Source organism: Nothoprocta perdicaria, unplaced genomic scaffold (genome assembly GCF_003342845.1).
Source record: "Nothoprocta perdicaria isolate Ctin4 unplaced genomic scaffold, notPer1 scaffold_1, whole genome shotgun sequence".
In the NCBI taxonomy this organism is placed as follows: domain Eukaryota; kingdom Metazoa; phylum Chordata; class Aves; order Tinamiformes; family Tinamidae; genus Nothoprocta; species Nothoprocta perdicaria.
Window position 1 is genome coordinate 6,664,394 of NW_020454093.1, and position 27,590 is coordinate 6,691,983.

A 27,590-nucleotide genomic window follows, 5' to 3' on the forward strand; every position below is an offset into this window, starting at 1 on the left:
CTATATGCATTTGCTATATCTATAACATTAACATGTTGAAGAGGACTGTGATGAAAATGAGAGTCTGAAGGACAATTACCCTTCCAGGGACATTAAGTTTTAATTTGACTGTATTAATGATGGTACCTGGTACCTTCAGTTGTTACTCTTCTTTTTGCCTACCCCCAGTTCCCCATAATTCAGCAGACTATGAGTCTCCATTCTGCAGGAAGAATAACATCCACTGCTCCAGCAAAAAAGAATGTTTATTATTCCTTCAGCATCATGCTTTCCCTGGCCCTTTCCCCTTGTCAAAATGCACTGTTGGTAAGGTTGCTTACATATCCTGTGCCTGACACATCAAACAGAGGCAGTGGGAGGGAGATGCACAATGCCTCCTATCATGGTCATTTTATGCTAAGAACCATGTTGTCATAAAGCCATTTATAACTTCAAAATCTTTACCAATATTAATGTTGTTATAGTCAAATTAAAATACTTGTTTTTCTGATCCCGTGGGTAGCTGAAACTCAGAAGAAATTTAACTGCTGCAGTTAAGTTTGTTATTCTTTTAATTTATAAGCAAAGTGATCTTCCTTTGGAAAGCATTTAGATTGAGATTTTTCTTTCATTTTATATATATTTGCCATTTTTTTTGCTTAAACAAAAAATAAAGGCAGCTGCTTTGGTGTCTGTCCGCAGACTTAAAAATGTAAAGTCACAGAAGCCCTAGCTAACAGAAATAGGCGATTCCTTTCCCTCACTGGTTTCTTGAGTTTCTGATTTCCAAATGAGCCTTTACCTTCTCATGAAGGATCATTTTTCGCAGTCTGAAGGGTCATTTCATTTCGTGTGTGACTCTGTACTGTGAGTGTGAGCCAGTATTGGATCACCAGTTCCTATAACTGAAGTATTCTAATTTGTCTACTCCCTGAAAATAACCTTCAAGTCATTAAAAATATGTTTATTTTTGTACCTCAAGGGTTATTATTTTTTAAAAGGTTTCTTTAGTGGCATTTTACCCACTCCTTATCTGTAAGAAGTTCTGCCTATTGTCTAGGCCTGCTGTTTGCATGATCACTGTATGAAACAGATTAGGGAACTGATTCAGCTGAAAATAACAATTTAAGCATATTACTGTTATATTAGGTTTTATATACACTGCTGCCAAATATGTGAACACAGTCTAAGAAATCAATTGTTCCATTTGAAAATATGTGGAAATTAACAACAGCCTCCCTCTGTAGCTCTCACACTGGCTTCAAGGTTTCTTCTTTCTTCCTTTCAGCCTGACTTGTAGCAAATACCTCACAGTTCCTAAGCTAGGATCCAGGTCTTTTGCAAGCCCTGGCCTCATGTTTAGGTTGCAGTTACATATTTGGCAACTTTATAAACTCAGTCAGCACCTGTCCTCCCTCCCCTCATCTCTGGCTGCTCGTTTCTGCACCACTATCACATTTGTGTGGTGCCAGCACGAGTGCATGTTTCTGCAGCTACATAATAAATCACTTTTTAAATTGATCCATCCAAAAAGTAACAACAACAACAAAATGGCCTGTTTCCACTGCTTCTAAAAAAGTGCATGTTGAGCAATGCTCTTATCTTCCCTGAAATGGATTCATCTGGCTTCACATCTTCTTTTATGTCCTCCTTAGGCAGCAGTGTTGACTGCTAGTTTTCCCCTGGCTTCCTGCATTCTCAAATAAGTGATTTGATTAGGATATTAACTTGTTTCTTCTGTCTCATATGCTAATGGCTTTGTCATTGCTTCAACATTGTCATATAATTATATTACTGGAATGCTGCTCACAGCTGTGTGAGCTGCACCTAGGCATTACAACTGACATGGAGCAAATCTATTTACACAATGCAAATGCATTTTTCTTTGGCAGACAGACAAGTAAAAAAGGAACTGCCTCACTTTCTACATCAGTTTGAGTACATAAAACATGTAATTGATAGCATATAAGGTCAGAATGATGAATTATGTAAAAACATGTATGAGAACATTTGTTCTCCTGTGCTCACTTATGTCTCATTTTTTTTCTCATTTATATGTCTTAAGTAATAAAATTGAAGAATTCATCTTGTTATTTGCTGTTAATACAGACTAGACATACTGAGAAGAAAACATTTGGGAATAACAAAGTGGTGGAATAAAAGACACTTGAATATGTCTTGCTGCCTTTGCAAGATCCTATGGCAATTCTATTAATTGAGCTACATCTTTGAAAGCAGAGAGGATAGACATTTTGGCTATGTGACAGAGTGACATCACTAATAGAATATTGGTGTTCAGCTGTAATGTTATTTCATCTACCTACTTAAAATATATAAATATTTGGAGTTTTGTTCCTTTCTTTTAATACAGTACTGCCCACAATTTGTATTGTTCTCCAATGTCCACTTTTTTATCTACTTTTCTTGTGCTACAAAACCCACAGAGACATAAGAATCTGAGTTATTTCAAGAAGGCCAGATAACTGAGTGTGTCAGAGATAGTTTTCTTCACTAAAAGCATATGTGCAATTCTGGAGTAAATTCGGAGAACTCGGTGAAGTTAGATTTATGCTATGGAAAGACATTCTTTTTCTGAGCTTACAGTACTGATGGAAACGGCTACTAACCCTTGCTGAATGTGTCTCCAGCAGAATGTTACTGCTTCTGCAACTGTCTGCTCTTTATATAAATTCTTTCTAATCTAGTTTAGAAAACGTATCATTTGTAAAGATCTCTTTCCTAACTGCTCATGCTAAACCATCTGTACACAAAGATGTAGTTGAGAATAAAGCTTCCTCTTAAGATGTCTTATTCCTTACGATTGTAGTGTAAATTCCCTGTCCAGCAAAGTGAGTGTTTTGTTTAAACAAAAAGCAAATCTCCATTTAATTGCATATTTTCAAACAGCTTTTTCCTTTTAAGAACATATTTTATTTGAAGTAAATATGAATGTCAATCTAGTAATGATTATTATTACCTTAAATTAAGAACTCAGTATCTAATTAACATCTATTCAACTCAATATGTATCATTTAGAAACTTTATCTAATATGTTTGGTAAAATACCAAACAATGATCTGTTTGTCCAACCTAATCAGTCAGTTTACTAAGAAATTTGTATTTTATCTGTTGTACTTTCATGGTTTAGTGCTGTAACCTAGGAATACTAAAATGTCTTTAGAGATGAAATACCTAGTATTTGTTTTTGTGGTATAAATATCTTGGGTACATGTATTGAGCAGAAAAAGAAATAAAGGTCAAGGAGCAAGAGTTGAGCTGACCATGTTTCAGACTCAGTCTTCCTTCTCCATTTTTTCCTTCTCAGCTTATCTGAGATACCTATGCTTCCATTTCCCACACGACAAAATACACAATCTAGAAATGATAGTTCTACAGTTAAATGGTAGTTGATTATAAAGTTGGGATTTACTTACATCTGTTTAGAATACACTTCAGGTGGGCTCAGCTTTAGGACTGAGAATACCTAATGCAGATTGCGTGTGGCACACTTTTAATTCCCATAGCACGTGCATCTTGAAATCTGCGCGATATTGAAGATTATGATAAAGGCAGTATCATCCTGTGCAATGTGCTGTACGTGCTCCTGCTTGAGCAGGGGGATAGGGGTCTCTAGAGGTCCCTTCCAACCCCAACCATTCTGTGATTCTGTGGTCAAAATGCATGAGGAATATTTTGCCCAGTGCTAAAGAAGAGGTTTTATAATGTGAATTTTTCATACATCTGACAGATTAGTAGTTTAATTTGCAATGGCTTCTCTATTATAAATGCTGCTTCCAATTTTTAGGTGGCTTGTATTTTTTTTTAAGCTTTAAAATCTGAAGAGGATGACTACTATATTAATGGTGCCTGGACTATAGACTGGCCAAGAAAGTTTGATGTTGCTGGAACAGCTTTCCATTACAAGAGACCAACAGACGAACCCGAGTCTTTGGAAGCCCTAGGCCCTACATCAGAAAATCTCATAGTCATGGTAACATTATAATTGATATATTTCTGAGTTTATAAATATGTACTTACATTCTGAGGAAAAATGAGGCCATGAATAGAATCAAAATAGGTAGTGTTTACAAAGAATATGCTGCTTACCAAGTTCTAGGATTTTAGAATAAATTTTTTATTTCAACTTTCTTATCTTTCAAAGCAGACAGGCAAACCTTGTAATGAAAAAGAGGAATAAAGTCAGGAATCCCCAGGAAATCTCACTGAAAATACACCAATATAATTCTCTGCTGTGTTAAGTTGCTTCAGAATAATGAAGGAATAAACTGTAAATGGGATGTGTGTTGTATCTCTACGTACTTCTGAGGCACGGAAGTGTTGCATATAGCAGCTGCATCAGGCTGTGCTGGTGATGTGTGGTATCTGCAGAGTGCTCTGCTTTTCTAATGGTTCTGTAGATACCTGGTTTTAAACATGGCCTGAGGGAGAAGTAGACCATATTTCTGTACTTCATATGGATATACTCCAGAGTGTCAGGATTTGACCTGTATTAAAGTACATCGTTTGGACAAACTTTGCTCCTAGTGGTTTGTACAGAATGTGAGAATGTGACAGAAGATGGGCCCAAGGCCCCTGCACCCAGTCTCTGATAAACAGGCAATAGTGAGGCCACTGTTACCTTGAGGAAGAGAGTGGGAACAGGGCCACCAGATTTGCAGCTCAGTGTTTGTTTGAGCCGGACATGACACTTACATGTATAGAATGATTGCTCCCCGAGTATTTAAATCTTAGGCAACACTTTCAAGCACCTGAACTCCAGTTTTTTTCTGCTGCAGCTGTGGATAACTAGAGAGTCCATATAAAATGAGTTGTGTAATGATTATAGTGACTTTCTCAGTCAGTGCCACTAGCTTTCTTACCAGTAGTTTTCCACCCTTCTAGGGTAGGATAGGGATAGGTGGATATGTCTGCAAAATATTACAAGGTAAAAGGGGATGAGAAGTAACTGTAAGGTGTATTAGATTGCTGCATTTTAATGTACATGATACCTAATATTAGCAACAAAAATGTTTGAAAAAGGATCAAAGACTAGACTTATTAAGAGAACATAATGTTGGACAGGTGATATGTGGAAAAGCACAAGAGTGAGGATAACCACAAGCTCATAGTGACTAGTGTTGCTAAAGCTGCAATGAGAGTTAATGATACTCATTAAAAGCTAATTGTGTTTTTCACCAAACTAATTCTGTTGGCTAATGCAATGAGGGGGAATGACTTTTTTGTGACTACAGGAGTAACAACAAAGTATAAGCAAAGTCTGAATAGTAGGGTCACAACTACAGTGTGGGTACTTCCTCATGAGATTTCAGATAGAAGTTAAAATTATGTTGCATAATTGAACTTAAAATTATGTTGCATAATTAGGTTGCAGTAATGTCCTTAACCAACTTTGACCTCAAAAAAAAAAAAAAAAAAAAAATCAGCTGTCAAATAATTTTCCATCAGTTAAGGTATTAATTTCATGAAAATAAACTTTCCAAAATCATTGCTTCAAGAATTGACAAAAGTTATGAATTTGTGGTAGTAAAAGAAGGAGAAATTAGAAACCTCACCTTTATTATTGTGTATGCTTTAAAACTTCATCCGGATTCTTTTGGAAATACTAGAAAGAACTCTTGTGGCTTGCTTTATTTCCCTTTTTCCTTCCACAAGGCATAACATGTACCTAAATTAAATATCATTGTAGCTGCCCTCTGCTTGCCTGTTTTAATAGTATAACCAGTTGTTTTCAACTACAGATTCTGCTACAGGAACAAAATTTGGGTATAAGGTATAAATTCAATGTTCCCATCTCTCGCACTGGCAGTGGAGACAATGAAGTTGGCTTTGCATGGAATCATCTGCCTTGGTCAGAATGTTCTGCCACTTGTGCTGGAGGTAAGACGCATACCAAGCAAGCAAGCAAAAGGGTAAACTGAATTGCAACATACAAATTACAACGTAATTATGTGGGTAACTAATATGAAAATATTTCTTTCAGATATGCTTCAAAACTTAATTTAGTGAAAGAACATCTATTTTATTGCATGGGATTTTGTTTTCAACTTTATTTAATATGTACATTTTTGTGTTAAATCTTGGCACAATGTATCTCTGTCTGCTGATGTTTCTTCTGGGATTCTTTTTAAGCTGAGATATTTACTTTTTACAGGAGCTTTCTTGATAAAGGACATCTGAAGTTTTAAGTAAGGAGATAAACTGAAGGCAACTGCAAATAAGGGATGTGTGTGTCTGTGTGTATGTATGTGTGCTTCACATGATCCTAGGCAGGCCTCCTATCCTCCAGCCAGCCAAGGTCAGGGCATACGGACAGCTCTTCTGGAGGAGGTAAAAACAACTGCATCCTCCTTCCCAGCTCATAGCAGTATCTGAGAATTGCTGCCAGTGATGGCAGTGATGGAGAATTTGTAGTTTGTCCCATGTGATTTCATCATGGGTGCCTTTTGCTCCCAATTTACTGTATTCCTAATCCTTCTCCCTCTAGTGGCCACCAATGCAATTCTTTACCTCTGGCTGGGAGATATGACATTGACTTCAAAGCCAACAAACACCATTGCTGCTGCATGGGCTGGTCAGTAGAAGTGCTGTGTGAACAGCATCATTCTTCTCTCCAGAGACTGAAAGCATCACCTCCCTGACATGCGTCAGCTGCAGAAGACCAGGGAGAGATATTTAAATCCATCTCAGACTTTCAGCTTTCAGTTGTGCAGCAAGCACATTGTCAGTAAAGAGAGGAACCAACTATTTATATTTTTACAGTTCCTTTTTGAGGGTGTTTTGTTTGTTTGTTTTGCTGCTGGGAGTGTTTATGTTAGAGGCATCTTGACTCATCTCTCTACTTGGATCATGCTGTTGCTGTTATGGATTGTTTGCTGTTCAAGCACTGGCAGTTTGCTTAGCTGTGTGTAAGACTCAAAGTGCAATACAGTCTCTCTTCTGAGAAGCTAAATAAAGTCTTGAAACAGAGGCATGTAACCACCTGCGTGACAGGCTGCTTTTTCAACTAGTATTTTAACATTCTATAGTCTGTAGAAAAATCAAAATTTGAGAGAAACTGGAAGGTAGAGTAGAAGTGTCAGTCTCATAGCAAAAGACATCTAAGCTTCAAAAACATACAAGTACTGCCAAATCTTGGGTTTATGACAGCAATCAGTTAATGAACCCTCTGAAATCAAAGGGAAAACTCCCCCTGATATAGGTAGAGACAAGATTTTGCCATGAATCTTTTGTCATGCAAATCATTAGCCTGTCACTGATTCAGAAATACACAGAGAAAATGATTTGGTCTAAAGGAGTAGGCCTCTGCCTTCATAAAAACATTTTGGCATAGTTAATTAACTTTTAAAGAAAGACATGTGAGTCATAGACATTCACTGTCTCTGCATATTTATTACTCATTTGATTTTTTTTTTTCCTAGTGAAAGATCTTCTTAAATAGTTTATGGTGCCTAAACAGCATACTTTTCTCTCCTTTCATTTTGCTTAATGTGAGGATATACTGTGGTAGCTTAAGATCTGTGCTCAGAGAATAAATGTTTCATTGTAGCTATAATTCATGAAGAAACTGTATCTGTTTTCTCCATATGAATACCTTCTATTCCCCCAAGTTTATGAAACACCTTTTACCATATGCCAAAGGAAGACAATTCTAAAAAGAAGCTGAGTCAGGGAAAAAAAAAGAGGAGGGAGGGAGAGCTCAGAAAGAAAGAGTAACTGGAAAAGCTAGCTAATATAAATATGATGTGAGAAATTTTTGAAATGAAGCCACTGCATGACTTTGTTTATTTCTATAGAATTTTTATAAAGTACCTTACTGAAATTCTATGTATTTGAAATCTGTCTTTAGAAATTTTGTTCAACATCAAAGGATAAAAGCCCCAAACTTAAAGAATTGCCCACTAAAAAAAAAAAAAAATCTTTTTTTTTCAAGTAAAGAGTATATATGAAAAATACTAATGAGAAAATTACTTTTTATTTTTGTTACTGGAAAACAATTATAATTTGGGTACAGGTTGTAAACAGATGAAAGACTTGAACATTTGTCTGCCTCCTTCTGTAATTTGTACTTTACAGCTGACTTGTAGTGCAAAGATAATTGAGATTCAAAAAGGTTTGAGAATATGATATTCCATTTTCATAGAAGGAAGCTGTAGATGAAACCTAGCCAAATATATTTTTATATTAAAGCATAGAATAGCTGAAGGCAAATCTCAGTCTTAACGAACATCTTTAAGTTGTGCCCATCTCTGAACCTCTATTCTAGTGTTATATCTTCTTGTCTAGATGTATGTTGCACGTAAGAAACATCTTCCAATGGACAAAAGTTACCTTATCAATATGCAGATTTGCAAATATTTAGAAGCCAGGAAATGACAGAATTAAGGGTGACTGTGACATTTTATGTTATTGGCTGTGTGAGGGACTAATCTCTTATCCTGAGACGGTGTTAACAAGCACCTCATGTACAAATCCACACTGTTTGGGCCAGGCCCCTCTGCATTGGACTCTATTGTATTACATAACAAAGACCATGGCCAGGTCTGAAGATAGAGTTACTATTTAGTGTATGTTTTTTGATTCAAAGTAGTAAAAATGTGAGGTTTTGCAGCCTACCAGAGTGACATTTCTATGTTGTAAATTTGGCTGTATGTGTGGAATGTCATGAAGCAGCTCACGAAGGCCAGATCCTGAGCAGTCATGGTGAAGTCTCTGGGAACTGCCTGGAGTTCATCATCCCATAAAATGTGTGTAATGCTAAGTATTCTGAAAACTCAGGCACCCAAAATTAATGGATTCTTTTCAAAGTAGACATTATACCTCCTCTCCCTTTGTAGTCTTTTTAGTAGTCTAGACCCCTTTATGAAAAGGGGTCTAGAACATTAAAGTTTGAGAGACAAACTATAGAACGTTTAAATTGCATCTGAAAGACAAGGAGGAAGTTAGACTTCTTGTAGTACAAGAACTAAAAGGATATGTATTTAGTAGTCATGCATATTAAAGAAGAAAAAAAATTTCATAGTCGCTCTGCAAGCAAGCATCTTTATACAGAGAACTAAGCAGAAATGAAAGATAGAGAAAGGAATAGTTTATGCTCTTTCAATCTTGAATTGTATGGTAATTAATACATATTTTCATAGTAAACCACTTTTTAGCTTTTCATTATTTTTCCTGTTGTATGGCACTAAACTGGACAATCATGTCTCCAAAATCTAAGCTTAATTTTGGTATTTTCCTGAGTTTTACCAAGAGCAAGTTCTACTGAGTTACCAACTACATTAAATGTATGCCTCGTAACAGGCGATTCTTTTCCCTTCCTGGATTCATGCACCTCTATGCAGGCTGAGAGTATGATTTCACTCATTTTTAATATCTCATTGAATCTCTCTCTAATATCTCAGTGTCTCTTCTTAGGCTTGGAAACACAGAATTGTAGCTTGTTATTTTGTACACTAAAATAAGCATTTTCTGTGTGAAAAAAAGCTTATTTCTTAAAATGTAAATTCATTCTAGCTGAGCTAGTTCTTCATCTCTGGAAACATTAGCACTACATTTTCTTTTCCTTAAATTTCACTGTAGCTGTTCTCCTCTAAGTAAAGAGTTTTAGAAAGGAAAGGTTAATACTATCTTAGTTAAAATATTTCCATAGTCAATGCAAATTAAATCTTGCCCTTAAAGTTTACCATAGATTCATTATCTAGTTAAGAAAAAGTATATCATCTTGTGTTTAATACTATGTAGTTGCATTTGAAAGGGAAACCTTCGTAAATCTACTGTATGCCTGCTCACACCTGTGCAAGAGATGCACTGAACAAGCATTTCAAGCAGCAGTGCCACTCAAAGCACATTATTCCTGCTTGCAAATTTTTATGTTTCAGCTATGTATTTATTATATGGTAGGTCTCTAAAAGGATGATAAATTTAGCCAAGACTACAGGTAAACAGTACCAGAGGGTAGCACAAGATACGTAAAGGGGAGGAAGTGATGGCAAGTTTCCCCTTTCCTAAGGAGAAACATGATTACCGAGAAGTAGGAAGTAAAGAAAGTACTGAAATAGAAAAAGGAAAATATATGTCACTTACAAATCACTGAGTTATAGTTTTATTCTCATGCTTGTCTTTCCTTATATCTTGTAGTTTTCCCCAGGCAAATGTTTGACTCTGTTCAGAAACGTGTATTCCTGAAATAAAGAAGTGAGCTGCTAGTGATATTGTTTAAAAGAAAATCCAACAACTGACATGAAAAAATCCATCTGTATAGTTTTACTTTTGTAGACATTAAAAATAAACTACAGTAAGTGCACATCCGTTCTATCTAAGATGCTTTATTATCTGGAATTTACCAGGTATCCTAAGCATTGGTCTTGATGTCACTTAATTCCAGTAGATTTCATCTCCAAATGAGTTAAATGCCTTACATATTTGTGCGGTTTTTTGAAATATTCTGTCAATTTATTATTCAAAGTAATTTGATTGCTATTCACTTTCCTTGGCTGATCACTGTTGTACCAATGGTGCCTACTGTGTTTTTCTTTCTCAGATGAATTATAAAACTGTCTTTGGACAAGTAAAACATACTTGTCTTCATCAAGGAAAATGTAAGTTTGGCTCTGATAAATATCTTGTGATCTGATGAGTGAGCTCAGAAAGTATGTCTGGGTTAACCGACATGTACCAGCTTTAATGATACAAGATTCACTATGTATTGGTACTGGCATCTTTATTATTCATTGTTGCAATTGCAGACCACAGTTTTGAGGGGTTGTTTTTAAAAATAGATACAGCATTAACATGACTGCAATTTTAATTTAAGAATAAAATATGCTCTGTGTAATTTTAAATTGGGCTGCTCAGAGTCATGCAGACTATTTATGAATTGAAATCTGTAAAACATCTCAAATCTCCAGGGAGAATGGTCACTAAACCACTGGAGTTTTGTTTTCTATTAGAATTGCATTGACCAGTTATGAGGACATTTTATGTCTTTTATTGTAAACCATAAATCTGTAGATTTGAAAGCAGAATGTTTCTGTCTAACTGCTTATAATTATTCCCCCAGGAGTATAAATGAACTTGTTTAGTTGTGCTTTTTAGATTATTTTCAGAGACCATATACTAAGAAGAGTTGATAATTGAACAAGATTTTTCCAAAGCCAGTAGTGCTTAACTAGCTATCAGTTGTTTTCTGGGTAGTGTTGCTAGTTCTCTCTCTCTCTCCTCTCTCTCTCTCTCTCCTCTCTCTCTCTCTCCTCTCTCTCTCTCCTCTCTCTCTCTCTCTCTTCTCTCCTCTCTCTCTCTCCTCTCTCTCTCTCTCTCTCTCCTCTCTCTCTCTCTCTCCTCTCTCTCTCTCTCCTCTCTCTCTCTCCTCTCTCTCTCTCTCTTCTCTCTCTCTCTCTCCTCTCTCTCTTCTCTCTCTCTCTCCCTCCTCTCTCTCTCTCTCCCCTCTCTCTCTCTCTCCTCTCTCTCTCTTTTTTTTTTTTCCATGTAGATTTTGAAGTTAGAATCTGAATTTTGTTTATGTGGTATTATTTTAAGTAATGCTGTAATTAGATAGTGATAATTTAAAGAATTGATAATTATGTTTCCTATATACAAATCACATATACCATATTGCAAGGTACTGCAGAACATCTTAAAACTGAATCAGCGTGTCCAACTGGATGGATTAAAGAATCTTCACTTTGTGAGTGAACAGTGGTGAATGCTGTCTGTGGAGAATATGCTGTCTGACCTGCATTCAATAAATACCATGGCTAGCATAAAATTTTTTGAAAACTGAGCACAATAATGCTTTGTGTTCATAGTATTTCAGAGTATTTTCTTATTGCATAGCTCTTCAGAAATGAATTTCCTGAGGCTGCCAGGTTCTAGCCAAAGCTTGGGAGGAAATGTGTATGGTGCCAATAGGAATTTTAGTGAAAACATGATATTAATATCTAAAATATCCCATAAATATAGTTGATGGAATGGCATGCATTATTAAATTGTGTAATTCTGAAGTATGTGTAAGTTTCTTTAAGCAATTAAACTATTTCTTTAAGGATTAAATTAAAATGGTTACTTTAAATTTAAAGTAAACTTCATTATGAGAGCAACCCGTTATTATATTAGTAACCAAGAAAATTAAGACAGCTTGGATAGGATAAATGATTATTCATCAGCCGGAGCTGAACATAAACTCTATTTCAGCCAGCATTACCACGTTACTGGCATCAGAGTTAGACCTGACTGTTTTTAAATACTCTTTTTTTCTTGTGGTGAAGTGTGATTTGAAAAATGACAAAAAAAGACAGACTTTTCACATCTTATTTTAGTTAAATTTTTATTATCTCATCTGTTGTCTCTGCCTTAAAACTATAAACATTTACATGGGTAGTAGAATTTCAAGTGAATCGTCTTATCACAGCTTCCAAGGTATTTAGGTTTCCTGGTTGATACTCAGGAATGAAAGAAGGACATTAAAGAGTAGAGCCTGACCTAGTAAAGGTTTGTCTCTTCCTTCTTACAGTGATTTATATTTTTTCTCTATTAGAATGGTAATAAAGGAACAGAATTGGAATTTGAAGAAAATTGTCTTACATATAGAAATGTAAATAAAATAGCCATATCACAGTGCTGATTTGAAATTTTGATTTATTGATTGATTTTCATATTATTCTGTTGTCATGATAAAGGCAAATATGATCTTAGGTGTATATCTTTGAAAGTTTTAGTGACACTGGTTAAGGCACTAGTAAAATCTCTCTAGCACTGGGCAGCTTTTATTGTGGATGTAATGATCATGAACACATACATAGGAGTGCTGTGAGGATGTTCAAGGGAACTGGCATTTCTAACTTCCATGCCGAGACTGCAAGAGTTGGCTTGAGTAGCAAAGCAAAGTTATTTAAACTGAAACAATGTGTTGACTAAACTAAATAAATTTTGCATTAAAATATCTGAACTAGAAATTAGAATGCTGCTATTCAAGGTTGTGAAGCTCAGAGCTGAAAAAGGCATCTGCTTTAAGATGGAGCTTGATCAATTTTTGAAGTAGTTTGAATATTGTTCAGAAATGGTATTTTCTTTTTATTCTTTAGATACATTTGTGTATGTTAGATTCGATCAGAAAGGCATCTGGTAGGCTTGTGCACTGTGCTTAGTGTTGCCTACGTCTGTCTGTTGTGACATCCAGATAAAAGAAAAAAAATATTCATTGATCCAGCTGGTTTAGCTGTAGGACATATACTTTATTAATCCATCTATTTCTCTTAAATAAAACTTTAAAATGTTCATGGTATTTATGGATAACCTGGGATGTCAGACATTTTGCTGGCTTTGGAAAAATTAGATGTTGCTGTAATAAAAATAATACTAAAAAAGGACATTTCTACCCAGTAGCAGTGATACTCTGAATTTAGGAGCTTTAGAGGAGTCAAGCCTCCAGCATTAGGCACTTTTGGTATGAACATGGTTAATGGAGGTCACAAGATGCTGAGAGCTGATACTTTGCCCTCATAAGCTAAACAGGGAGCTGCCTCCAGGCAGCCTGTGGCCCATGAACGGTACCTTGAGTGATCTCCTCCCCTGTCAGGGACATTCCATGTACCTCTGGGATGAGCCCACATGTTTTATGTGCATAGGGTCCAGACTGTTGAATTTTCCTGAGAGCAAGTGCTGAAATTAACAGAGCTTACTCTAGTTACAGATAACAGATAATACCCAGATTTTGCAGGATGCTATGGTGAATATAACATGCTTGTCCATCGGTTCCCTATTTCGCTTTGAAGAGATTTATAATAGAAGTACATCTCTAGCAGAATATTATGTGTGCTGTAAAACTAAGAGGGTAGAGAAGGTGAAAATTTTCTAAACGCCTATCCTGGCCACAGTGCAACCAGGGATGCAAGATTCATGGGGCAAGGGGAAAGAAAACAAATAAAGGACTTCAACCAGTGAAAAGGGCATTCATCTAGCACAGGCAGCTATGGTTTTTGGTTTGTACATTTTGAGTTGTACAAGATGGTTTGCACATTTTTCATAAGACTGTAATTGCATAAAAATCAAAATAATCTACAAACTGGCAACAACACTGTGGCCATTTTACCTGACTAAATTGACCACTGGGTTAGTCACTGAAGTTACTGTATTCTCAGAGGAGGTAGGAATCCATCGACCTGAGAAAGGCTTGAACCTACTGCTCCTGTTCCTGCAGTCTGTTAGAGGGTGCTTCAGGGCTATCACACAAGAGGAGGCTGTGATTTCCCCATGTTCTTTGCACAGAACTTCATAGGAGCACTTTATTTGGCTCCATGTTGGGGTTAAATACCTAAATTCCTTAGAGGTCTCAGTTTAGGAATCACAGTACATTTGGTTCTTGTCCTTAATGACTAACACTGGAAACAATAGGTAAGTTGCTGAGCAAGTTTAAAAAAACCAAAAAGACTAAAACTGTTTGGTGAAAGAGCATCGCTTTTTTTTTTTCCAATGGGTTGTTTAGTGTTTGTAAAAATGTATATAATTAACTTTATTACATAGTGCAAATGTCTGTCTCCTATAAAACTCATCTCTATGACGAGAGAGAGCTGTAGAATGAAGTTGCCTGATACTTTAAGCCAAGATGTTTTAATTCCCATGTATTTGTATGCATTTCATAAATTAGAAAAAAAACCCTTCTCTTTTTAAGAAGGATTTAGGTTTTTTTGCACCCTTATAATAAAAATAATCCATTATTTCAGTATCGTGACTGCCTATATTCGATAAGAATTGTGTATGAATTGTAGCTCCAATGTCTTCCAAAGCTTCAAATATTTCCAAACAAATATCACACAACTTATTTTAAAAGCAGAGAAGGAAGCCCTGAGTACCATGTTTACAGCAGTACTCTGAACTGCACTGTTGTCATTATATCAGTGATTCTTTAACACCTTGCTTTACATCTTATTTTTGAAATTGGAAAAATCTGCTTGAAGTGTTACCTTTAAATATGGTCATGGCTGTGATTTTTCACTGTGTTTGGGGAATTATAATCGTTTCTGAAACTGCCTGCTGATGGTTAAATAATGGAAGAGGAGCTAGGACATATCTGTGCCAAACGTAATGAGGATCCACAGAGAAAAGATGCATCTTTCAGAATAATGCTTCCATTATTTTAATGAAGAAAATGCTTATAGAATGACATGTACAAAAATGCGAAACTGAATCCCAGTGTTGCTGTTTTATTTTATACCAGAGCACATAAACAGAGATTCTGCATTGAAATTTGGCCACATTTTGTCTGGCGATTATTTTCTTTGGAAAGTGGAATGAGTGTCTTTTATTCAGAAGGGTAGGCGGAAAATGGATTTTGTGCAATATACAAATAAAAACAATCTGTTAGTAAATCTATAAATATATTCCCTTTGTTTTCGGAAACAAGAGCAATCTAAAATCCTTTCTCAGTGGGGTGGTCTAAAATTGAAGGAAAATGAAAAAATTTGTGTGGTCAGAGGGCACAGGCATTCAGTTAGTTCAGGCAATTGAGATACCAGTTAAAGTTGAATAGTAGAATTAATATTCAATTGGTGAAATATACTTTCAGACAGTAAGTATAAGAGTAAGAATTACTAATTAGTGGTGTTTAATTTCATCCCAAGGTGTGCAGAAACAAGAGGTGGTGTGTAAAAGGCTGGATGACAACTCCGTTGTGCAGAACAATTACTGTGATCCCGACAGTAAACCTCCAGAAAACCAAAGAGCCTGCAACACTGAGCCTTGTCCACCTGAGTAAGTTAATAATTACTAAGATAGGTATCTATTTTATACAGATAGAAATATTTCTATAATACATTAACAGAAACTGTTGAGCTAATACGGCATAAATATTTTGTTTAGCATTAGGACTCTGTCTTACTAGATGGGATATTCTGGAGGGATTGGTTGTGGTTGCTTGTTCCTCTGGAATTAGCTGTAGATCAGTTGTGACATGGAAGGAGTCTGATGTGATTGAGGAGCAGGATTACCTCACTGTATTGTCACTGTAAGTAAAAAGTTGGTCAGATGGGAGTGTCAGGGGATGGTGAACAGACCTGGAGGCCACTTACAAGGCACTAATGACAGAAGAGTCTTGAGGTGAGCGGAGACTACATACATGCCCATTCCAATATATGGTTACATAACATACTAAAAGTCTACCATATTTTTAAAATATGTTACATTAAAATTTGCGTTGAAGTTTTCAAATGGGAAATAGCAAACACAGGAACTACTTAGTAGGCCAAAGCATCTACTGAAAGTATTTTCCTCAAGCAACTTTCTCTTCCAGGTGCTTAGTGCTGTACCACAGTGCTCTGTGCCTTTAGGATTGATTAAGCCTTTTTGCTTTTAGTTTTAAAGATAGTTGTGTGTTATATATTGAAGAAATAATGAGAAACACAGCAGTTCATTTGTTCAAAAATAAAATTTGGAAAGGACATATCCCACAGCTTAATCTCACTACAAACTGTTTAGAAGCAGCTGTGATATTTTGTACTGGAAAATAATTTCATCACATGTGCTCTTTCTTGTGCTTTGAAATAGTTAAAACTTTTCAAAAAATGTTGAGAGAGATAGTAATAATTTATTGATTCACTAGTCAGTGAAAGTTTGCTATTCACTACCTCAATGTTACTAATGACACTAAAGTCATTAATATTGAACCAGGATAGATATCAGTGTTAGATTTATCAGTCAGCCAGTGAGGCTTTCTCTTTAGACAGAGTGACCAAAAACTTCCTTTCCTTAATTAACACAGTTGTGATCTCCCTGTGGTAGTTACCAAAAATCCTATTTCTCAAAAGTCTTGTATTTCTTCTTCTTCTAACTGAATGCCAGTAGCATTATACTTTAGGTCCCTGAACCTGAAAAGGGGCGTAATATTGTATTGTGATACCATAGAGACACAGAAGATACTGTGGAGAAGATTGAGCAAATTAGTCATGGTACTATCTTAACACTCAATTCTTACTCTCCTCTCAAAAGCTTAAGTTTGTTGGCAAATAATCATCAATCAAACTAATGAGGATAATACAACAAATTTGGAATCTGTCTGCCTCACTGGACTCAAAATTAGCAGAGAAAAATTAAAGGATTGCTCCATGTTCCTACTACAGCAGGATACATTCTGTAATGCACAAAAGCGTAGCAGTACTTTTCCTTTGACAGAAATTTCCAAAAATGACCGATCTTGGGCAAGTCCCAAGCTCACCTCACGATGATGCAACAGCCACTATGAACATCTCACACCTGACAGTTTCTGGCAGCATGAGATAGCATGACAGGCTTCAGCTTAAAACTGTGCAAGGTTGATTTAAGGCAGTGTATCTATTCAGCTTATTCAATACTGAATGTGAAACCAAATGTGCCTTGTACTTAAAAATCCCATCTGCATTCAGGGTAAAATGTGCATGAGTGTCACTGATCAGCCTTGAGGAGAAATTCCTCCCCTTCCCCTCCTCTCACTAGCATATCTTCTTGCTTGGGAGTCCAAACTATTAGGTAAGTTTTAGTACAGCTAGCAAAGCAAATGTCAGGGCGGCAAAACTATGCATGAAGTTCTGTTTTCCTGACCCTGAGCCAGGAAACACTATTGTCACAGTTCCACAAATTAGCTTTGTCCACTCTAGTCAGTGGGTTATACTGGTGGTTTTGCTCATCTTTTTCTGGCAGAACCTTTTAACTTGGTGTTGACTTTCCCAGTGCCATCACAGTTGCCTTTATTATACCTGACTGCTACAAAGTTTAATTTTCTTGTATTTCAGAGTTAATTCTTTTTATTTAAAACACAGTCATTAAAGCAAAAACATACTTTTAAATGTCTCCAAAATAATGTGGTAAAAATAAAACTAATTCTAAATAAATATAAAATCAGTTATATTTAATGCAATCAGAAGCCACATACAAGTTGAAACAGTGAATCCTGCTATATTTCCCCTACTGTAAGGCAAAAGAGTAGAAGGTAAGAATTTTGCTGTGGACAGACTTGTTGGATGTTACCAAAAGTACCAGTTTTCTGTAGCATCGTCATATGTGTATCTGGGAATTGCGTAGTCTATATTCAAGATGGTAGGTAAGAGAAGATTGTATACAGGAAGGAAGGAGTTAGATTCTTTATGTGCTTTCACAGAACATAGTTCCAGTTATGAGATGCCACTTCATTACGCTTGAAGGTAGCTTTCACTTAAGTGTTTAACAACTTGTAGTGTAACTAGCTCTGGAATATCTGGCTAGGGTAGCAATCTAATGAAAATGCTGTATCTCCCAAAGAGGGAGGCAACAGACAAAAGCATGATGAAAATCATGGTGGAATATTCTCTCCTTTTTTTTTTTCTCTCTCTTTTTTATTATTATTATTCTTTTTTTTATTAAATGAGGCTAATTCAAGGCTTCTGGATCAGGAGACAGTGTATCACTCCAGGTAGCTTCCTACCATTGCTGCACTCCCTGTCCTTTATTGAGCACTTTCCTCCATGCTTGCTTTTGTGGCCACTTTTTCCTTCTTGCCTATGTAGCCATTTAAAACTAAGTAAGCAATTACTGTAACATATGATATCAATATAAACATGATTATAAACATATTTGAAGATATATTTCCACTGAATAGAATTGCATTAACCTTTCATCCATTAAAAAGCAAAATTTAAACTTTACAGCCAGATTAACAGCTGTTAATCTCCTCTGCAACACTCGAGTAATCTAAATATAGTGCACATCTCTTGACTTGTAACATTTATGTACAAACATTTGGAAGTTCCCTCAAGCTATCATGCAGTGATTTAAATCTTTAAAAATAATTGTGAGGTCATTTTGTATGATGAATTATGTTTTACTAGTGTTTACATTTCTCACTCTAAGGCATAAGAATGGTTTGCGTTTCTATATAGTAAAAAAAAATATATAATGGTTTGTCATAATTGGACAAAAATCCTGGAAAGCCCCATTTGCAGAACAAACTGCGAGTGTAGAGAGCACTCACTGCAATGCTTTTAAATGCATCTCTGCATTTAAACTGTGCTTTGATCTATTGCAGTATTTCCCAAATATTTCCAGCAGTTGAAAACCACTTTCAGATGGAAAATTTCATGTAACTACGATGCAAATCCACCTAAGTGATTGAAGGTTTTTTTGTTGTTTGTTTGTTTTTCAGGCTCAACACTTAGCTACTACAGCCTAGGTTGGAAAGAGTTGCTATGAAAATTACAAAGTACTTTTTTTATTGGGAAATATTACTGCAGTAAAACATGAATCAAAATGTATCACTGGGATGGTCCATAAGGTTCTTACTTATTTCACAATGGTTTAACTGTATTGTTAAGATTGATTCATATTTAGTAATCTAAACTATTTGATTTCTGAGGTTGTGTAATTATCCTTTCCATTTCTGAAATATATTAACTGAGTTTCCCAACTTTTTCTATCCAGATGGTTTATAGGAGATTGGTCAGAATGTAGTAAGACCTGTGATGGTGGAATGCGTTCACGAACAGTTCTCTGCATCAGAAAGATTGGACCTTCTGAGGAGGAGACACTGGAAAATACTAACTGTTTAACACACCGGCCTGTTGAAAAAGAGCCCTGTAATAACCAGTCCTGTCCCCCACAGTGGGTCGCTTTGGACTGGTCAGAAGTAAGGAAATTTGCAATCTTAGCTCATTGGCAATAGTCAAAGCAAGAGCTCTAGCCACTGGATGTTTTCTACTGCTGCTTGCCAAGTTAATGAGGAATTCGGAACACAATTTAATTACAGTATTGAAGCAATTTTTGTCATCATATTTCTTTTTTTTTCTTTTCACATATTTTGTCAATTATGTTAAGATTAAGAAGTTAAGATTGATATTGATTGTAATATAGAATAGTTGAAGTGGTAAAAACAGTAAAGATGCACTTATAAATGCATAATAGTAAATAAAATAGTAAAGTAAATAGTAAAATATAATGGAAACATCTGAAAAAAAATTTCGTTAACTTACCATGCTAATACTGTTGCTTGTTTTCTGAATTTCTTGGTAATGTACCATGTTTTAGAAATAATCTGATATGATAAGACAGTCATTCGCAAACTTTATAGCTAAATATCTCTAATTCTGTACGGTTTTAGGATAACAGATCTTTTTTAAAATCTTTTTACAAAAATTGGCTGCTTTATATACTGAACCCATAGAAACGTGGCTGCTTTCAGCAACATTTTGCCCCTAGTTACTAACTGCCTTTTTTACACCAGAAGTAGAGCATCAAAATCAAGGCAGAAAGGTTTTAAGATAGTCCCTGCCCCTCCCTGAAAAGATAAAGGCTTTTTCAGATCTTCAAAAATGAATCTGTGGCTTGGAAAGAGTAAAAAGAAAAGGAGCAAGAAGGAAATAATGGATGAGTGGAAAAAGACTGTTCAGTGAAAGACTCTTACATCAGTATCTACCAGGACACTTGACAGTTTGTAAGCTCTTTTTGTCCTTTATAGTTGTCCCTGATTTCTGAGTGGAAAATCTAGACATTTTCTCAGTACTAACAAAAAATAGTGTCTATACAATAAATTAGGCAGTTTCTGATTTGCTTACAAATTCTACAGGTTATGACACTCCTTAGGCGCATTGTCTTTTGACATTTATTTCACTGATTATCAGCAGTTCAGCTTCTTGCTTGCCTTGACACAGAAGAAAAGGTGAGAGGCAACCACTTGCTGGAAGCAAATGAATCACACAGTAGACAGTCCCACACATACCTGCTCTGAGGGCCTCAACTTAGAAGGCATGTTGGAGAGGACATAAGACACCCTTGGAGCGTACCTAGTGGCTGAGCTCCATGTGAGATATAGCTGTAGCCACTGGTTGGATTTAAGTAAGGGTCATCAGCTGATAGCTTTTTCTTTTGCACCTTAACGTTAACTTTCCAGGGTTCAGAATATAATTCTTTGTACCTCTAAGGAGATGCTAGCCTCTACCTCCTCCAGTTTTACAAAGTGAACCGATCATCAATCTGTAGACCACTCTGATGACAGCAGGACAGTCTGCCCAACTGCCTGCATATTGTCTGTTTGCTTTTCACAGAATGCTTAAAAGATTAAATGCCAACAGGAGATTTAGTACATGTGATTTTTAAGCACTCATCTAGGTAGGGGAATCTGCTTCTACTTTTTGCTCAAAAAATCAGGTTTGATTGATTGATAGATTTGGAAGTTCACAATTATAAACTCTAAATGGAGATCACTCCTCTTTTGCAGTCCGCTTAAAGATACAAGGCAGTCCACTTAAAGATACAAGGCAGAGATGAGATGGAGCATAAACCTGTCAGATCTTCATTGACTAGTTTAGGTGACTCCCACTAAGAGTTTTTCTTCTCATGAATCTTATTTTGAGGTGAAGAAGTATATACATGCACATTGATGTATGTTCCAGGAGTATCAATATTTTACACTGTACTATGAAACTGCTTTAAATTGTCTTTAATTTAGAATTGTCTATTCTATTGCATACAATAGAATAGAATAGAAATAGGCATACAATTCTGAAGTTTGGATTACTGAAGTCATTTTCCAAAAATGAATCTTAGATATATATATATTTTTTCCTTATTATGTGCTGACCTATTTGAATGTGGAATGTCTTCGACATTCCACATCTTGAATTTTGCTTCATTTCCACTTCTCAGATAATACTGTGTCTCTGAGGCTGCTTGCATATGAAAGACAGTTCCACTCTTGAAAGTTTTAGAATAATCCTTGTATAGGATTTACGCTATCAGAAGTTGATTCTGATGCAGATGGTGCAGTTATGCTTGCAGGACAAAGATGATCACGCGGTGAGGAATTCTGATAATGTGCAAAGTGTTTTTCTTAAACCTATCCTAAAAGCTTTTATGTTAAAAAAGCAAATAGTAATACGATAGCAAAAATACAAAGAGCAGAGGAAAACGTTTATCAAATTAAGACTTATTTAACTTACAGCAGTTGTCTAGTAGGTTATTTGAGTTTCTAAGCATTTGAAAATTATCATTTTGGGGAAAAGGTGATTATAATTTAGTTATAAGAATATTTATGTAATCTCATGTAGTTTCCTAACAGTATCTTGGGTACGTCTACTGACTTGGCCTTTTCATTATTTGTATCCATATATTTTCAGTGCACACCAAAGTGTGGCCCCGGATTTAAGCACCGAATTGTTCTCTGCAAAAGCAGCGATCTTTTAAAAACTTTCCCAGCTGCTCAGTGCCAAGAGGAAAGCAAACCTCCAGTCCGCATCCGCTGCAGTTTAGGCCGGTGTCCTCCTCCTCGCTGGGTTACTGGAGACTGGGGACAGGTAAGGTAGTCCATGTGAGCATTATATTACTATAATATTATTATTACCAGCAACACTTACTGTTAGTCTCCTACACAGCAGCACCTTTTATGGATAAAGGTTTAATGGAAACCAAGAAGAGACATTTCTTTGAGTCCCTGCTTGAGCAGGAAGGTTGGACTAGATGATCTGTAGAGGTCCCTTCCAACCTTAAATATTCTGTGAATCTGTGAATCTGAGTCTTCTTGTTTTTCCCTTGTTTGCCGAAGATTGAAATGAGAGGTAGAATGGTGGTTGTCTGCTGAGCTATCAAACAGGATTTGCTGAGAGTAAACTGGTTTCTATAGGATGAGTTTTCATATGCATTATTTTTACAGTAATTAATGCTTATTACAGTTTTGTGGAAGGAGATGTTGTGAGGCAGTAACGTTGGAAGATTTAATATATTTAAAACACATTGAACTCATCTGAGAAGCATGATGGTAATATAAAGCTGATACTGTCTTAGTAAATGTACAAAAAGGTACACAGCAGCTCTAAGAACATTCAGAAAATTATAAAATTTTACGTAAAATATGCTTAATTACCAAATCAGGTTCTAAATTGTCACAGCACAGGCTGAACAGTGTTATATACAATGTTTCTGTAAAACTTATACTGTTTTTTTCCTCTATCATTATGATTTAACATCTGAAGTATGATTAGTGTCTTGATATTTCAGTTTCTAAGTTTTATGAGTAATTTACCAGTAATGGAAATACTTTAGCTTAACTAATCACAGGAAAATGATCTGTGATATTACAGTGTAATTGAAATGCAGTCAATCTTTTATGCTAGTTGTTTGAATGCATATTTATCCTAAATTGATACAAGTGCCTAAATCATTGGTTAGTTATAAAAATAATTCTTTTTGAAATTGCAAAATATTGTTTTTTGAAAACTACTTTCCTAGCCTATTTCAATTCTCCTTGCCTTTGATTTTTTTTCTTTGCTCAAAACTAAGATTTCCCTCTTGAAAGGTAGAGATTTTACATGAAATAGAGTAAATTAACTTCTCATACTTTAAATCTGAGCTCATTCAGGCAGTTGCATTGTGTTTTGGTTTTTTGGAAAGACAAGTCCTTTATATACTTCGAAAAATGAAGAATTCTAAACTGTTTTATAGAAAAAATACCTATGTTTAATCAAGGATCCTAATTTCCTTTTTTTTGTTTGTTTTTTGGGTTTTTTTTTTTTTTTTGGTTCTGTTTTGTTCTCCTGTTATCTTGCTTTGTGTTTAAGAATTGGATCCAAGTTGCTTCACTTTATCTGTCTTATCTTTAGTGTTCTGCACAGTGTGGCCTTGGGCAGCAGATGCGAACAGTACAGTGCCTCTCGTACACCGGACAAGCATCCAGTGAGTGTCCAGAAACACTCAGACCTCCATCAATGCAACAGTGTGAAAGCAAATGTGACAGTACTCCCATTTCCAACACGGAAGGTAAGTTTGCCATCCTAATATAATTTATTCTGGAAAAAGAAAAGAGTGTTATTGCATGTGCTTATTAAAAAGACATACATTTCTTAACAAAAACGTATATTATATCATCTCCCAGACTGTGATTTTTTTCTTTTGCTATTATTTTCTAATCAATTATGGTAGTTCAAAGTCAAAGTGAATAATGCAGCCTTCTTTAAAGGCATAGACATCCCAAAGGCATATTTGACATAACTTTTCTTACTATAATATATGGTATTTTTTACATGGATTCTCCAACCACTTTCAATTTTAATAACCTATTTCTATGGAACAAATGCTCCCTATACACAGAAAAGGCAAATTTAGGCTACAGTTTCCCCTAATTTGATGTTCTTTTCGTACTTTCTTTCTACATTTCAGTCCATAGCATAGATTCAAAGTTGTTATGAAAGTATGTCAGATGGAGATGTCTATAATGAAATGGAGCCTGCTAAAATCTTCCGAGAAATACACTAGTGATTCTCCATAAAAACTGTATTTTATTGCTTGGAAGTTTCAATTTTAGAAAGACACTTATTATCCCATGTTGTCATTTGAAAAGTATCCTTCTAATAGAATTTTCCTTAGATATTTTAATTCTCATTTTTATGTTAGAGCTGTTAAGTAATCTTTAGGTGATGATTATCAGTGTAGGAATTTTTTCTGCCCTTTAAAGCTCCAAGGCTAAGTCTTACTTTACTTCCAAACACAGATGTTGTCTTTCCAAAGAAAGTAAGGTAATAAAGTACTTTAAGTGGGCACAGTTTAGTCTCAGTCTCCTTTTAATTTCAAGAAAAAAAGATCGAGTCATTATTTATAGCCATTACACTAGTAATTCTTTAATATTATCAGGAAAATATGATGATCTCCTACAGATGTGGATGCCATCAGGGTTTTTCTATGTGTGATCAATGGACACTGGGTGGTCATGGACCACTATAAAGTGGAACTGAACTGCACAACTATGAAAAGCAAGCTTGTTGGCATTAGGCTTTTCCAGGGCCCTAAACCTTCACTGGAAATTTTTTGGGATCCACAAATTGAAAATGTTGAAAACCACTTACTTGCACGATATTCCAGATGGACTTCAGCTCTTTGGCCTGCACTCTGAGTTGGCCAGGCACAAGCCAGCTTCTTACTGACAGCCACGCGATCTCATTAGCACAGTACATTGCCCGAGCTAATAAGTCGTAGGAAAAAAATAAGAGGAAAAAGAGATAGTACAATCTCTTCTAATAAATACAGTTCCCAGCAGTCACATTGCTTCTTAGCACCACAATTTGCTTTTGTCCAGCATTGAAGGTACTTACTGGAAACCACTGAATATTCGTAAGCTGTTAGGCATGGCTTACAAATAAATGTATTCTCCAAGTTAATTTAACATTTTAAATTACATGTATCTGCTGAGAAGTGCCTGGCCCCAGTCATGAAATATTGCAAATGCTCTCATCCAAAATCAGATAAAAATTTTGTCTTTGAATTGCACTTTTTAAATGTTTTTGCAAATATATATTAAATATATATCTTCATAACTACTATTAAACACAATATAAGAAGTACAGACTGTAAGTGTATGCAAATTAATGTGCGTATATTGCACATCTTATGCTTACATTTTTGGTCTTAAAAAAAAATCCTTTAGACACGATAGGAGCTGTCATCTTTTAAAACAGTGGGTCAAATAACTTCATCCTTGGAGTCTTCCTGACAAAACTGTCTTAGTGAAATGTTAGTGAAATCTTAGTGAAATAGGGTCACATACTTTTCACCGTATACTAGAGGTGGTTGAAAGATTTTTAGATTTCACAAACTAACTAATCCTAAAGAGCCCAACCAATCTCAGGTCTTTGTAATGTAAAAATACGTTCTTTTTGGAAAGATCAGCCACTTATCCCAAAGCACAGGCAGTTGCTTGGACAATTTCAGTAATTCCAGTTCTCTGTCTCTTTTTCTTTTTTTCTCTCCCTCCATTTAAAGTGATGATTTGTCCCTACTGAAGAAATGTTTGAGTTTTGAGTATATTTTTGTTACATACCTGCAAATGCAGCTGATAATTCTGCTATATCAGGCACTTGTATTTGGCAGCCTGGCCTAGGGATGGGTCTAGAAACCAGCTAACAGCTGCTGCAGCTAGTGGACGGAGCAGGGAGAGTGAAAATGAGCCTAGGCTCAGCAGGGACTTTCTGTGTTTTGGCTACATGAGCCAAGACCCCTTGATATAAGAATTTTCCCTGTTCAGTTGCTGTTGGGCTTTGCACTCAGCAAACATTCTGCTGAGCAGCAGTCATGCCTGAGCCTGTTCCTTTCCATCTTTTCTCTCTCACTGCCTCTTTCTGGCCATGTGAGTTACCAATGCAGGATGCAGAAGCCCTCCCTTCTGCACCACAGTGCTGAGCAGTGTTTGTGCTACGAAACGTATCTAGTAAGGACTGGCTGGCTGCAGGATACAGGGCACACAGTGCTAAAGCAAAATCTATGGTCTGGCCCTCTGTGTGTCCATATTTTGTGTTTCTGTGCCCCTCTCTGTCATGAGATGCTTCTGCATCTCTCTCATCCACATGGGCAGTGACATAAGGCAGCAGCAGGCTGGGGGCCTGCACCAAGGTCCCACTAGCAGCGAGGTTTCCCTTCCAGCTCCAAATCCCAGCAAGCCTCCTAATTCCCTTCATTCTCCAAACTCCAGTTTTCCCAACCTAATGCCTATGGGAAACATTCAGGAATTTCTGGAGAATTTAATTTTGTTGATCCGCAATAAGAATGTATATTTTCTTGAGAAACCTTGAGCTACTCCACAACTGGTAGAGCTCAAATGCTCTCTTGGGGAAAGTGTAGCTTGTCTGCATGAAATGGCAAAGTCAAACTTGTGGGCATTCAGAAGTAGTAAAAAAAACTTATGATAAATCTTGTCACATTTAACATCTGTTTTAGCTCTTTGTTTTCTGTGAAACAGAAAACTTCATTTTGCCTTACTGAGAGCTGGAGTATTGTAGATGAGGTTTTCACAGGCTTCCACTGATGAGGGTAACATTTCATTTGCTGTTGGAGTGAACTGTGGACAGCATGTACCTTGGGAATTGATATATTCGAGTGATTTTATTCTTTAAATCTATACTGCTGAAGGTCACCTGAAACTTCACCTGAAACACTGTTCTATCTATTTCTATGTCACTTCAGTTTTTCTTGCGGCAGTCTCTTTAGCCGAAAGCACAGTGACATTCTGTGATTTTATTACTGTAATATGATATGTAATATCATGGAATACTTTGATCTGGCCACAGAGTTCAGACAATGAGAGGTTAATTCATGTAGTTTATTGAAACTTATTAACAGTAGCTACTGTGAGTAAGAGCAGTTCTTCTAACCCTCTCCCATTCAGCGAGAGCCCTAGGAAGAATAGGCTATTCACCATAGAAGTCACCATATCTCTTTCAAAACTGATTTTTAAAACAGAAGTTATGGGCAACTTCCAGAGCACTCCCATCTCCCTGCTATCCTAATGGCATTGACTGAGCAGGGTCCAATTTTAATCAATAGGAAGAACAAGGTAAATAAAAGAAAGTGGAGATGATTTCAAATCCTACTTTTACTAAAATTCCAGTTAGTGGTTTTACCTGTATTTAGCTAAAGACAATGTATGTGAGGTTTGTTCTGAGAACTGAGCGATCTCGATCAAGATTAAGTGAATCTTTTTATTCTTCGTGTCATTTATAATTTACCCCAGGCTTTTCCATGTTCTCAGACCTCATAAACACAAAGACTTAAAATATTTTTGGAAGATGTCTTGACCTGCTTGAATTAAAATAGGGATCTTATGCAGTTGCTTTCAGAGAAAT

At 36.0% G+C, this 27,590-nt stretch overlaps 1 protein-coding gene across 1 annotated transcript in view; it reads left to right on the forward strand.

Moving 5' to 3' along the window:
• ADAMTS6 (ADAM metallopeptidase with thrombospondin type 1 motif 6) overlaps positions 1–27,590 on the forward strand; it is a 124,216-nt gene that overhangs the window by 91,520 nt on the left and 5,106 nt on the right. Inside the window, exons 19-24 of the mRNA XM_026036989.1 lie at positions 3,807–3,970; positions 5,739–5,877; positions 15,612–15,741; positions 19,414–19,618; positions 22,104–22,280; positions 23,583–23,739. Coding sequence (XP_025892774.1) covers positions 3,807–3,970; positions 5,739–5,877; positions 15,612–15,741; positions 19,414–19,618; positions 22,104–22,280; positions 23,583–23,739 — 972 coding nt within the window. The remainder of the gene's footprint in view (positions 1–3,806; positions 3,971–5,738; positions 5,878–15,611; positions 15,742–19,413; positions 19,619–22,103; positions 22,281–23,582; positions 23,740–27,590) is intronic.